The sequence below is a fragment of the Cherax quadricarinatus genome, chromosome 24 (assembly GCF_038502225.1).
Source record: "Cherax quadricarinatus isolate ZL_2023a chromosome 24, ASM3850222v1, whole genome shotgun sequence".
Lineage (NCBI taxonomy): Eukaryota > Metazoa > Arthropoda > Malacostraca > Decapoda > Parastacidae > Cherax > Cherax quadricarinatus.
The window spans coordinates 40,063,493-40,077,974 of NC_091315.1; the positions used below are offsets into that span (position 1 = coordinate 40,063,493).

Consider the following 14,482-nt stretch of genomic DNA (forward strand, 5'->3'; position numbering starts at 1 on the left):
AAGTTCAAGAACCACCAAGAATATAACTTCAAAACTATCAGTACTCACCAGATTGGCCATAGATACCTGATCTCTCTGTGGAGTAATCTGTGACATATGGTTAATTACTTGGTTTTCTCGCTGAATATTTTCTTCCAGCATTCTTAATTGTTGCTCTAGCATTGGAAGCATTTCAGGGTGATTTCCAAATGGCAGAAGCTTTCTTTGTTCTGGTGCAATCATTGGATTTTTCAGCTGTGGGAAAAATATATTATATAATAATTCTTACTGAATAATAACTTACAATGAAGTGATGAAACATCAATGTAGTGGTCACTAGACTGAGGAAAACCCACACCATAAACACAATGTATAAAAAAACTTTACATTTCAATCTGCTGAAGATTCCAGCATTTTTTACTTCACATTGTGTATATCGGTATGTGGATCAGCCCAAATCCATGAAATAACTTTCCTAATGAGGTTAATGGGACAACTAACTACCCAAATCCCCGCCAACAGCTAGTATTGAAATTACATTAGGCTCAATCCTCATCGTGCTTGCTTAAATGACATACTGCTATGCAGTCATCTCTACAAATTCTGGCGCTTCATATTTATGGATTTCGACAACCCAACATTATGAATTATTTGTAAAAAGTGAGTAAATTGAACTATTCAATGCTTTCCTGGCTTATTGGTTTTCCTTCTTTCCAAACTGCATACACAGTTGATCCTCACCTAACAAACATTCACAAAATGTAATTTTAAATAACTACCAAAAAAAACTCACATTCCCCCGAACCGACTTCATGGATATTTCCCACTCATATGACCTCACAAAAGGTGGAGATCATCATCAATATATGGGATGTGTGTATATACCTGCTGCTTGTTGGACAGAATATGTCAGATCTCAATATTATATACTTGTATATACAGTGGACCCTTGACCAACGATATTAATCCGTTCCTGAGAGCTCATCGTTAATCGAAATTATCGTTAGTCGAGTTAATTTTCCTCATAAGAAATAATGGAAATCAAATTAATCTGTGCAAGACACCCAAAAGTATTGAGAAAAAAAAAAAAAAAAAAAAAAAAAAAAAAAAAAAAAAAAAAAAAAAAAATGAAATATTAATTTTAATACACACAAACTGAAGAAGACATGTACAATTGCATGACACTTACCTTTATTGAAGATCTGGTGATGATTGATGGGATGGGAGGAGGGGAGACTGTGGATGGTGTTAGTGTTTAGAAGGGGAATCCCCTTCCATTAGGACATGAGGTGTCAAGTCCTTTTCCGGGGTTACTTCCCTTCTTCTTTTAATGCCACTAGGACCAGCTTGAGTCACTGGACCTCTGTCGCACAACATATCTGTCCACAGAGGCCTGTACCTCCCGTTCCTTTATGACATTCCTAGAGTGTTTCACAACATTGTAAGTGTCACAATTAAACACTTGTTCAGGTTTCAATTCTTCACTGTCTATGTACTCCTTGAATTCCTGCACATATTTTTCAGCTGCTTTTTGGTCCAAACTGGCAGCTTCACCATGCCTTATCACACTATATATGCCACTACGATTCTTAAATCTCTCAAACCAACCTTTGCTGGCCTCCATGACTTGGTTCTTGCCAGTAGGGAAACACTAATTAATAATCTTGAGGTTAATGATGAGCTTGGGGAAAGTGATCACAAATCACTCAGTTTTAATATATCATGGAATTCCCCTAATAATGGCAATCAAGTCTCCGTCCCTGACTTTTGCTTGGCTGATTTCATAGGACTGAAAAATCACTTAGGTGGGCTGAACTGGAATGACCTGACTAAGGGTCAGGTAGGTGGTGATGGTTGCCGATATGATGCTTTCCAGGGCATAGTTCTAGCTGCTCAGTCAAATTATGTTCCAAATAGGGAAATCAGATCAAACAAAAATGATCCTAAATGGATGAACAATAGATTAAAATATCTGATTGGTCAAAAGAGAGGCATATATAGGCAAATCAAAAGAGGAGAGGGGCAATTAAGAAATCGATATATTCAGTTAAAGAGAGAAATAAAAAAAGGAATTAGAAAAGCAAAAAGAGATTATGAGGTTAAAGTTGCAAGAGAATCGAAGACTAACCCAAGAGGATTCTTTCAGGTATACAGAAGTAAGATCAGGGACAAGATAGGCCCACTCAAAAGTTCCTCGGGTCAGCTCACTGACAGTGATAAGGAAATGTGTAGAATTTTTAACACATACTTCCTCTCAGTTTTTACAAAGGAGGATACCAGCGATATTCCAGTAATGATAAATTATGTAGAACAGGACGATAATAAACTGTGCACGATTAGGGTCACAAGTGACATGGTCCTTAGGCAAATTGATAAATTAAAACCTAACAAATCCCCAGGCCCTGATGAACTGTATGCAAGGGTTCTAAAGGAATGTAAAGAGGAGCTTAGCACACCTTTGGCTAATCTTTTCAACATATCACTACAAACTGGCATGGTGCCAGATAAGTGGAAAATGGCAAATGTGATACCTATTTTCAAAACAGGTGACAGGTCCTTAGCTTCGAACTATAGACCAATACGCCTAACCTCCATAGTGGGAAAATTTATGGAATCAATAATTGCCGAGGCAGTTCGTAGCCACCTTGAAAAGCATAAATTAATCAACGAATCTCAGCATGGTTTTACAAAGGGGCGTTCCTGCCTTACGAATTTATTAACTTTTTTCACTAAGGTATTTGAGGAGGTAGATCATGGTAATGAATATGATATTGTGTATATGGACTTCAGTAAGGCTTTTGACAGGGTCCCACATCAGACTATATTGAGGAAAATTAAGGCCCATGGAATAGGAGAAATTTTTTCCTGGATAGAGGCATGGTTGATAAATAGGCAGCAGAGAGTTTGCATAAATGGGGAGAAATCAGAGTGGGGAAGCGTCACGAGCGGTGTTCCACAGGGGTCAGTGTTGGGCCTCCTGCTGTTCACAATCTACATAAACGACATAGATGAGGGCATAAAGAGCGACATCGGCAAGTTTGCCGATGACACCAAAATAGGCCGTCGAAATCATTCTGACGAGGACATTCGAGCACTCCAGGAAGATTTGAATAGACTGATGCAGTGGTCGGAGAAGTGGCAGATGCAGTTTAATATAGACAAATGCAAAGTTCTAAATGTTGGACAGGACAATAACCATGCCACATATAAACTAAATAATGTAGATCTTAATATTACGGATTGTGAAAAAGATTTAGGAGTTCTGGTTAGCAGTAATCTGAAACCAAGACAACAGTGCATAAGTGTTCGCAATAAAGCTAATAGAATCCTTGGCTTCATATCAAGAAGCATAACTAATAGGAGTCCTCAGGTTGTTCTTCAACTCTATACATCCTTGGTTAGGCCTCATTTAGATTATGCTGCACAGTTTTGGTCACCGTATTACAGAATGGATATAAATTCTCTGGAAAATGTACAAAGGAGGATGACAAAGTTGATCCCATGTATCAGAAACCTTTCCTATGAGGATAGACTAAGGGTCCTGAATCTGCACTCTCTAGAAAGACGTAGAATTAGGGGTGATATGATTGAGGTGTATAAATAGAAGACAGGAATAAATAAAGGGGATGTAAATAGTGTGCTGAAAATATCTAGCCTAGACAGGACTCGCAGCAATGGTTTTAAGTTGGAAAAATTCAGATTCAGGAAGGATATAGGAAAGTACTGGTTTGGTAATAGAGTTGTGGATGAGTGGAACAAACTCCCGAGTACAGTTATAGAGGCCAGAACGTTGTGTAGGTTTAAAAATAGGTTGGATAAATACACGAGTGGATGTGGGTGGGTGCGAGTTGGACCTGATAGCTTGAGCTACCAGGTCGGTTGCCGTGTTCCTCCCTTAAGTCAATGTGACCTGACCTGACTAGGTTGGGTGCATTGGCTTAAGCCGGTAGGAGACTTGGACCTGCCTCGCATGGGCCAGTAGGCCTTCTGCAGTGTTCCTTCGTTCTTATGTTCTTAAATTCACTCACATCACCACTAGTTGCAGGCATTTTTCTAATTAAATCTTCATGCAACTTCCTAGCCTTTTCACACATGATCGCTTGAGAGATGCTATCTCCTGCTATCTGTTTTTCGTTTATCCACACCAATAACAGTCTCTCAACATCTTCTATCACTTGTGATCTCAGTTTCGAAAACATAGTTGCACCTTTGGCAAGAATAGCTTCCTTGATTGCTGTTTTCCTGGTTGATTGGGGTTTTGTGTACAACCTGGCCAGCTCGGAGACACACACTTCACTTTCATACTTAGCATTGATCTCTTTCTTCATATCCAAAGTAATTCTTACCCTTTTTGCTGTAGGGTTGGCACTAGAAGCTTTCTTGGGGCCCATGGTGACTTATTTTGCAGGTGCAATCACTAAAAACGCTGTGATAATATGAAATGTTCCGATTGTATGTTTGGATGGGACCGCGGTGGCTGGCTGGCTTGTAAACACTTGCCACAAGTGGATGCGTCTCAGATGGAACGAATTGTGTTGGTTGAGTTTTTTAGCGCTAGCCGAGGCAAAATTTTTGCGTTAAAATGTATCGCTAGTCGGATTTAACGTTAGACGATGCCATCGTTGGTCAAGGGTCCACTGTAATCTCAAAACAACCAGTATAAAAATGCAAATATCTACCTAATCAATTAATTGTAATATAAAAATCCATTGATTTACCATGTAGGAATCAACCACATCCACACCAAATGAGCATATATACAGCACCATGTAAATGCATTTAACAAAGTGAAAATTGTAAAAATTAATATAAATGGATGTGCTGGGAGGTAGCTGTGTGCATGCAGCAGCAGGAGTGAGTGTGGCTTCCCTGTATAATTCCTCATATTCACTCACCACTTGATTTCTTTTGTTATACATGTAGGATGTACAGACAAAATGTAAGGTAATGGGGTTGAAGAGGGTTGGGATAGTTTTAAAAATGCAGTACGTATTAGAATGTGGGGCAGAAGTGCTAAGGAGTGTGGGTGCAGGAGGAAAGAGAAGCGACTGGTGGAATGATGAAGTAAAGGGTGTAATAAGCTTATGAGAGGATTTTACAAAGCAGAAGTGTTGTAAGAAGAGCAGAGTATATAGAAAGTAAAAGAAAGATGAAGAGAGTGGTGAAAGAGTGCAAAAGGAGAGCAGATGAAAGAGTGGGAGAGGCATGGTAAAGAAATTTTTCTGAAAACAAGAAAAAAAAAATGGGAACGAATGGATTTGTCAGTTAAAAACAGAGTAGGGAAGTTAACAGATGGGGAGCTGGAGGTATTGAGTAGATGGTGGGAATATTTTGAAGAACTTTTAAATGTCGATGAAAAAAGGGAGGTGGTAATTTCATGCACTGGTCAGGGAAGATGTGTGAGGCATTATGTAAAATGAAAGGGGGTAAAGCAGCAGGAACTGAGATCATGACAAAAATGTTAAAAGCAGGGGAGGATATTGTGTTGGAGTGATTGGTATTTTTTGTTTAAGAAATGTATGAAAGAGGGGAAGGTACCTAGGGATTGGCAGAGAGCGTATATGTTTCCTTCATATAAAGGGAAGGGGGACAAAAGAGATTGTAAAAATTCTAGGGGAATAAGTTTACTGAGTATACCAGGTGAAGTGTATGGTAAGGTTATTACTGAAAGAATTAGAGATAAGACAGAGTAGGATTGCAGATGAGCAAGAAGGCTTTAGAGTGGGTAGGGGATGTGCAGATCAAGTGTTTACATTTAAGCATACAGGTCTCCCTCAACATTTGCGTTTTCAACTTTTGCAAATTCCCAGCCACCAAATCATATTTAAGTTTCCTGCCACATGCACGTTCCTACTACCCTCTTTCCGACGCCTGGAACTGTCAGCCAGCCTGCTCGCCACTCAGTGTGGCGAGCGTTTTGTTTGTTCATTTTTTTTTTTTTTTTTTTTTTTTCAACAAGTCGGCCGTCTCCCACCGAGGCAGGGTGACCCAAAAAAGAAAGAAAATCCCCAAAAAGAAAATACTTTCATCATCATTCAACACTTTCACCACACTCGCACATTATCACTGTTTTTGCAGAGGTGCTCAGAATACAACAGTCTAGAAGCATAAACATATAAAGATACACAACATATCCCTCCAAACTGCCAATATCCCAAACCCCTCCTTTAAAGTGCAGGCATTGTACTTCCCATTTCCAGGACTCAAGTCCGACTATATGAAAATAACCGGTTTCCCTGAATCCCTTCACTAAATATTACCCTGCTCACACTCCAACAGATCGTCAGGTCCCAAGTACCATTCGTCTCCATTCACTCCTATCTAACACGCTCACGCACGCTTGCTGGAAGTCCAAGCCCCTTACCCACAAAACCTCCTTTACCCCCTCTCTCCAACCCTTTCGAGGACGACCCCTACCCCGCCTTCCTTCCCCTATAGATTTATATGCTTTCCATGTCATTCTACTGTGATCCATTCTCTCTAAATGACCAAACCACCTCAACAACCCCTCTTCTGCCCTCTGACTAATACTTTTATTAACTCCACACCTTCTCCTAATTTCCACACTCCGAATTTTCTGCATAATATTTACACCACACATTGCCCTTAAACAGGACATCTCCGCTGCCTCCAACCGTCTCCTCGCTGCTGCATTTACCACCCAAGCTTCACACCCATATAAGAGTGTTGGTACTACTATACTTTCATACATTCCCTTCTTTGCCTCCATAGATAACGTTTTTTGACTACAGTATAAATAATGTATAAATAATAGTATATAAATAATAGTAGGTTGGTAGACAGCAACCACCCAGGGAGGTACTACCGTCCTGCCAAGTGAGTGTAAAACGAAAGCCTGTAATTGTTTTACATGATGGTAGGATTGCTGGTGTCTTTTGTGTCTCATAAATATGCAAGATTACAGGCATGTCTTGCTACTTCTACTTACACTTAGGTCACACTACACATACATGTACACTTTTATTTATACGCACTCATCTGAGTTTTCTTTGATTTTATCTTAATAGTTCTTGGTCTTATTACTTTTCCTTTTATATCCATGGGGAAGAGGAATAAGAATCTTTCCTCCGTAAGCCATGCGTGTTGTACAAGTCAACTAAAATGCCGGGAACAATGGGCTAGTAACCCCTTTTCCTGTAAAGATTACTAAAAAGAATAAGAAGAAGAAAATTGTCAAAGTGGGAAGTCTGAATGTGCTTGGATGTTGTGCAAATGATAAGAAAGAGATGATTGTGGATGTTATGAATGAGAAGAAACCGGATGTCCTGCCTTTAAGTAAAACAAAGCTGAAGGGGGTGGGAGTGTTTCAATGGAGAGGAATAAATGGGATTAGGTCAGGGGTTTCAAATAGAGTTAGAGCTAAAGAAAGAGTAGCAATAATGTTGAAGGATAAGCTATGGAAGGAAAAGAGTGACTACAAATGTATTAATTCAAGGATTATGTGGAGTAAAATAAAGATTGGATGTGAAAAGTGGGTTATAGTAGTGTGTATGCATCTGGAGAAGAGAGAAGCGTAGAGGAGATAGAGAGAGATTTTGGGAAATGTTGAGTGAATGCGTGGGGAGTTTTGAATCAAGTGTGAGAATAATGGTGGTTGGGGATTTTAATGCTAAAGTGGGTAAAAATGTTATGGAGGGAGTAGTAGGTAAATTTGGGGTGCCAGGGGTAAATGTAAATGGGGAGCCTTTAATTGAGCTATGTGTAGAAAGAAATTTGGTAATAAGTAATACATATTTTATGAAAAAGAGGATAAATAAATATACAAGGTATGATGTAGCACGTAATGAAAGTAGTTTGTTAGATTATGTATTGGTGGATAAAAGGTTGATGGGTAGGCTCCAGGATGTACATGTTTATAGAGGGGCAACTGATATATCGGATCATTATTTAGTTGTAGCTACAGTTGAAGTAAGAGGTAGATGGGAAAAGAGGAAAGTGGCAACAACAAGTAAGAGGGAGGTGAAAGTGTATAAACTAAGGGAGGAGGAAGTTCGGGTGAGATATAAGCAACTATTGGCAGAAAGGTGGGCTAGTGCAAAGATGAGTAGTGGGGGGGTTGAAGAGGGTTGGAATAGTTTTAAAAATGCAGTATTAGAATGTGGGGCAGAAGCTCGTGGTTATAGGAGGGTGGGGGCAGGAGGAAAGAGGAGTGATTGGTGGAATGATGAAGTAAAGGGTGTGATAAAAGAGAAAAAGGCAGCTTATGAGAGGTTTTTACAAAGCAGAAGTGTTATAAGAAGAGCAGAGTATATGGAGAGTAAAAGAAAGATGAAGAGAGTGGTGAGAGAGTGCAAAAGGAGAGCAGATGATAGAGTGGGAGAGGCACTGTCAAGAAATTTTAATGAAAATAAGAAACAAATTTTGAGTGAGTTAAACAAGTTAAGAAAGCCTAGGGAAAGTATGGATTTGTCAGTTAAAAACAGAGTAGGGGAGTTAGTAGATGGGGAGAGGGAGGTACGTATTAGGTAGATGGCGAGAATATTTTGAGGAACTTTTAAATGTTGAGGAAGAAAGGGAGGTGGTAATTTCATGCACTGGCCAGGGAGGTATACCATCTTTTAGGAGTGAAGAAGAGCAGAATGTAAGTGTGGTGGAGGTACGTGAGGCATTACGTAGAATGAAAGGGGGTAAAGCAGCTGGAACTGATGGGATCATGACAGAAATGTTAAAAGCAGGGGAGGATATAGTGTTGGAGTGGTTGGTACTTTTGTTTAATAAATGTATGAAAGAGGGGAAGGTACCTAGGGATTGGCGGAGAGCATGTATAATCCCTTTATATAAAGGGAAAGGGGACAAAAGAGATTGTAAAAATTATAGAGGAATAAGTATACAGTAGGGTTATAATTGAAAGAATTAGAGGTAAGACAGAATGTAGGATTGCGGATGAGCAGGGAGGCTTCAGAGTGGGTAGGGGATGTGTAGATCAAGTGTTTACATTGAAGCATATATGTGAACAGTATTTAGACAAAGGTAATGAAGTTTTTATTGCATTTATGGATTTAGAAAACGCATATGATAGAGTAGATAGAGGAGCAATGTGGCAGATGTTGCAAGTATATGGAATAGGTGGTAAGTTACTAAATACTGTTAAGAGTTTTTATGAGGATAGTGGGGCTCAGGTTAGGGTGTGTAGAAGAGAGGGAGAATACTTCCCGGTAAAAGTAGGTCTTAGACAGGGATGTGTAATGTCACCATGGTTGTTTAATATATTTATAGATGGGGCAAGGAGGAATAACATCTTGTAGGAGTGAGGAAGAGCCAGTTGTGAGTGTGGGGGAAGTTCGTGAGGCAGTAGGTAAAATGAAAGGGGGTAAGGCAGCCGGGATTGATGGGATAAAGATAGAAATGTTAAAAGCAGGTGGGGATATAGTTTTGGAGTGGTTGGTGCAATTATTTAATAAATGTATGGAAGAGGGTAAGGTACCTAGTGATTGGCAGAGAGCATGCATAGTTCCTTTGTATAAAGGCAAAGGGGATAAAAGAGAGTGCAAAAATTATAGGGGGATAAGTCTGTTGAGTGTACCTGGTAAAGTGTATGGTAGAGTTATAATTGAAAGAATTAAGAGTAAGACGGAGAATAGGATAGCAGATGAACAAGGAGGCTTTAGGAAAGGTAGGGGGTGTGTGGACCAGGTGTTTACAGTGAAACATATAAGTGAACAGTATTTAGATAAGACTAAAGAGGTCTTTGTGGCATTTATGGATTTGGAAAAGGCGAATGACAGGGTGGATAGGGGGGCAATGTGGCAGATGTTGCAAGTGTATGGTGTAGGAGGTAGGTTACTGAAAGCAGTGAAGAGTTTTTACGAGGATAATGAGGCTCAAGTTAGAGTATGTAGGAAAGAGGGAAATTTTTTCCCAGTAAAAGTAGGCCTTAGACAAGGATGTGTGATGTCACCGTGGTTGTTTAATATATTTATAGATGGGGTTGTAAGAGAAGTAAATGCGAGGGTCTTGGCAAGAGGCGTGGAGTTAAAAGATAAAGAAACACACATAAAGTGGGAGTTGTCACAGTTGCTCTTTGCTGATGACACTGTGCTTTTGGGAGATTCTGAAGAGAAGCTGCAGAGATTGGTGGATGAATTTGGTAGGGTGTGCAAAAGAAGAAAATTAAAGGTGAATACAGGAAAGAGTAAGGTTATGAGGATAACAAAAAGATTAGGTGATGAAAGATTGAATATCAGATTGGAGGGAGAGAGTATGGAGGAGGTGAACGTATTCAGATATTTGGGAGTGGATGTGTCAGCGGATGGGTCTATGAAAGATGAGGTGAATCATAGAATTGATGAGGGAAAAAGAGTGAGTGGTGCACTTAGGAGTCTGTGGAGACAAAGAACTTTGTCCTTGGAGGCAAAGAGGGGAATGTATGAGAGTATAGTTTTACCAACGCTCTTATATGGGTGTGAAGCGTGGGTGATGAATGTTGCAGCGAGGAGAAGGCTGGAGGCAGTGGAGATGTCATGTCTGAGGGCAATGTGTGGTGTGAATATAATGCAGAGAATTCGTAGTTTGGAAGTTAGGAGGAGGTGCGGGATTACCAAAACTGTTGTCCAGAGGGCTGAGGAAGGGTTGTTGAGGTGGTTCGGACATGTAGAGAGAATGGAGCGAAACAGAATGACTTCAAGAGTGCATCAGTCTGTAGTGGAAGGAAGGCGGGGTAGGGGTCGGCCTAGGAAGGGTTGGAGGGAGGGGGTAAAGGAGGTTTTGTGTGCGAGGGGCTTGGACTTCCAGCAGGCATGTGTGAGCGTGTTTGATAGGAGTGAATGGAGACAAATGGTTTTTAATACTTGACGTGCTGTTGGAGTGTGAGCAAAGTAACATTTATGAAGGGATTCAGGGAAACCGGCAGGCCGGACTTGAGTCCTGGAGATGGGAAGTACAGTGCCTGCACTCTGAAGGAGGGGTGTTAATGTTGCAGTTTAAAAACTGTAGTGTAAAGCACCCTTCTGGCAAGACAGTGATGGAGTGAATGATGGTGAAAGTTTTTCTTTTTCGGGCCACCCTGCCTTGGTGGGAATCGGCCAGTGTGATAATAAAATAATAAAATGGGGTTGTAAAAGAAGTAAATGCTAGGGTGTTTGGGAGAGGGGTGGGATTAAATTATGGCAAATCAAATTCAAAATGGGAATTGACACAGTTACTTTTTGCTGATGATACTGTGCTTATGGGAGATTCTAAAGTAAAATTGCGAAGGTTAGTGGATGAGTTTGGGAATGTGTGTAAAGGTAGAAAGTTGAAAGTGAACATAGAAAAGAGTAAGGTGATGAGGGTATCAAATGATTTAGATAAAGAAAAATTGGATATCAAATTGGGGAGGAGGAGTATAGAAGAAGTGAATGTTTTCAGATACTTGCGAGTTGACGTGTCGACGGATGGATTTATGAAGGATGAGGTTAATCATAGAATTGATGAGGGAAAAAAGGTGAGTGGTGCGTTGAGGTATATGTGGAGTCAAAAAACGTTATCTATGGAGGCAAAGAAGGGAATGTATGAAAGTATAGTGGTACCAACACTCTTATATGGATGTGAAGCTTGGGTGGTAAATGCAGCAGCGAGGAGACGGTTGGAGGCAGTGGAGATGTCCTGTCTAAGGGCAATGTGTGGTGTAAATATTATGCAGAAAATTCGGAGTGTGGAAATTAGGAGAAGGTGTGGAGTTAATAAAAGCATTAGTCAGAGGGCAGAAGAGGGGTTGTTGAGGTGGTTTGGTCATTTAGAGAGAATGGATCAAAGTAGAATGACATGGAAAGCATATAAATCTATAGGGGAAGGAAGGCGTGGTAGGGGTCGTCCTCGAAAGGGTTGGAGAGAGGGGGTAAAGGAGGTTTTGTGGGCGAGGGGCTTGGACTTCCAGCAAGCGTGCGTGAGCGTGTTAGATAAGAGTGAATGGAGACGAATGATACTTGGGACCTAACGATCTGTTGGAGTGTGAGCAGGGTAATGTTTAGTGAAGGGATTCAGGGAAACCGGTTATTTTCATATAGTCGGACTTGAGCCCTGGAAATGGGAAGTACAATGCCTGCACTTTAATTAAAGGAGGGGTTTGGGATATTGGCAGTTTGGAGGGATATGTTGTGTATCTTTATATGTATATGCTTCTAAACTGTTGTATTCTGAGCACCTCTGCAAAAACAGTGATAATGTGTGAGTGTGGTGAAAGTGTTGAATGATGTAAGTATTTTCTTTTTGGGGATTTTCTTTCTTTTTTGGGTCACCCTGCCTCGGTGGGAGACGGCCGACTTGTTGGAAAAAAAAAAAAAAAAGTCAACCCATTCATGACTGCATATTGGAATGGCCATCCGGACAGGTATTGGATGGTGACATCATTTGTTTACTCTTGAACATGGCAAAGAATTGAACATTTCTGCTACTGCTAATAATAATAATAATACTAATAATACGATAGAATTGACAAAGGAAATTGTACAAAAATATGAGGGTTGAAGCAGTGGTGGAGGCATCGCGAATCGGTTTGGCTTTGTTTATGCTGGAGTGAGCATTGACCTCGGCAATCTTCCAAACGTTTCGCAATATTTCATTGTGTTTGATTCTAGTACATTGAGTGTTGAGTGCAACTGTTACATAATTAATCTTGGGCCTAAAGAAACTTGTTAGCGCCAGCCTTTCGTTAAGAAATTGAGAAACATGATAGAATCGAAGAAAGAAATTGTACAAAAATACAATGCAGTGTGCTGCAGTGGTAGAGGCAGTGGTATTTAATAACACACATGGTATTAAACCATAGCATGTATGTACGTATATAGTACAATATTTTACGAAGTTTTCATGTATTTTATAATTGTTGATGGTTCAACAAGTTAAGGAGGCAGTATTGTATTATATTTCTCTACAATATATTGGGGCACCAAATATTCAAGATTTTTCAACATTCGTGAGGCTCTCGATCCCCAAACTGTCGCAAATGTTGAGGGAGACCTGAATATGTGAACAGTATTTAGATAAAGGTAGGGAAGTTTTCATTACATTTAACCCTTTGAGGGTTTTCGTCGTACTAGTACGTCTTACGCGTAGGGGTTTTTGACGTACTAGTACTCATAAATTCTAGCGGCCTCAAATCTAGTGGGAGAAAGCTGGTAGGCCTTCATATGAAAGAATGGGTCTATGTGGTCAGTGTGCACAGTCTAAAAAAAATCCTGCAGCACACAGTGCATAATGAGAAAAAAAAAACTTTGACCATTTTTTTTTAATAAATCAGCGACTTTGCAGTGTATTTTCGTATGGTATTTATTGTTGTATTCTAGTTTTCTTGGTATCATTTTATAGAATGGAAGACATATTACTGAAATTGAGATGATTTTGACTGGTTTTACAATGAAAGGTGCCTTGAAATTAAGCTCAAAGTAGCAGAAATGTTCGATTTTTACCAAACTTCAAAAGTAAACAAATCGTGCCAAGCGTGCAATACACGTCAACTGGTGAGTCTAATATTCTTTCACAAGTGCACCAATAATATTTATACCATTTTTTACACTAATGCAGTAGTCTGCATAACAGTAAATCTTATATTTTTTGTGAGAATAAAAATTCAAAGTGGAAAGCAAAAGAATATATGAGGGGCCTTGAGACGTGACTAATGACTAGAGGAAATGTCATTTTAGTGCCAGGAATGTCTATCTTGTTTATTCTGGACCCTATTCGGAAATTGGCACCTTTTGAAATTTGTGTGAAATTGGCAAAATTGCTAAATTCTGACCACTGTACTGGATAGTTGAATTTATAAATGGGTGGTTTCTTGCACCCATTCGATAGAAAAAATGGAGTTCTAGCGAAATATTCATGTTTTTTGTCGACTAGTACAGTGAAATTGGCTGAAAATGGGGCTCAAAGTGGGCAAAATCGCCGATGCGTAAACATCGCCGAGACCGCTAACTTTGCGAGAGCATAATTCCGTAAGTTTTCTATCAAATTTCGAACTTTTGGTGTCGTTATGATCGGGAAAAGATTCTCTATCTTTTCATAAGAGAAAATAATTTTTTTTTTTTTAAATTTGGCCGACCCTGAGAACGAGTTTCGGAGAGGGCCTGTCGACCCTCAAAGGGTTAAGGATTTAGAAAAGGCATATGACAGTGAATAGGAGAGCAATGTGGCAGATGTTAAAAGTGTATAGAATAGGTAGTAAGTTACTAAATGCTGTAAAGAGTTTTTATGAGGATAGTGAGGCTAAAGGAGGGGTGTTAATGTTGCAGTTTAAAAACTGTAGTGTAAAGCCCCCTTCTGGCAAGACAGTGATGGAGTGAATGATGGTTTAAGTTTTTCTTTTTCAGGCCACCCTGCCTTGGTGGGAATCGGCCAGTGTGTTAATAATAAAAAAAAATAATATCTGTAGATTATCATCATCCCGGTCCATCTCTATGGTTATAAAATGGGGTTTTCATTGGAAGAAAGCAGTTTGATGAATAAATTTATTGCTTAATGAGCCTATTTTTTTTAGTCGTTATCTAAATTGCTAAGGAGGGATTGA

General features: G+C 39.7%; 1 protein-coding gene across 2 annotated transcripts in view; it reads right to left on the minus strand.

Annotated features, from left to right (window-relative positions):
• The window catches only part of LOC128690773 (transcriptional regulator ATRX homolog), a gene marked incomplete at its 5' end in the record, with an annotated part of 99,914 nt that overhangs the window by 8,454 nt on the left and 76,978 nt on the right, over positions 1-14,482 (minus strand). Inside the window, 1 exon segment of one of the 2 annotated variants that reach the window (XM_070088395.1) lies at positions 67-234. In XM_070088395.1, the coding sequence (XP_069944496.1) occupies positions 67-234 (168 nt within the window). 2 annotated transcript variants of the gene reach the window in all.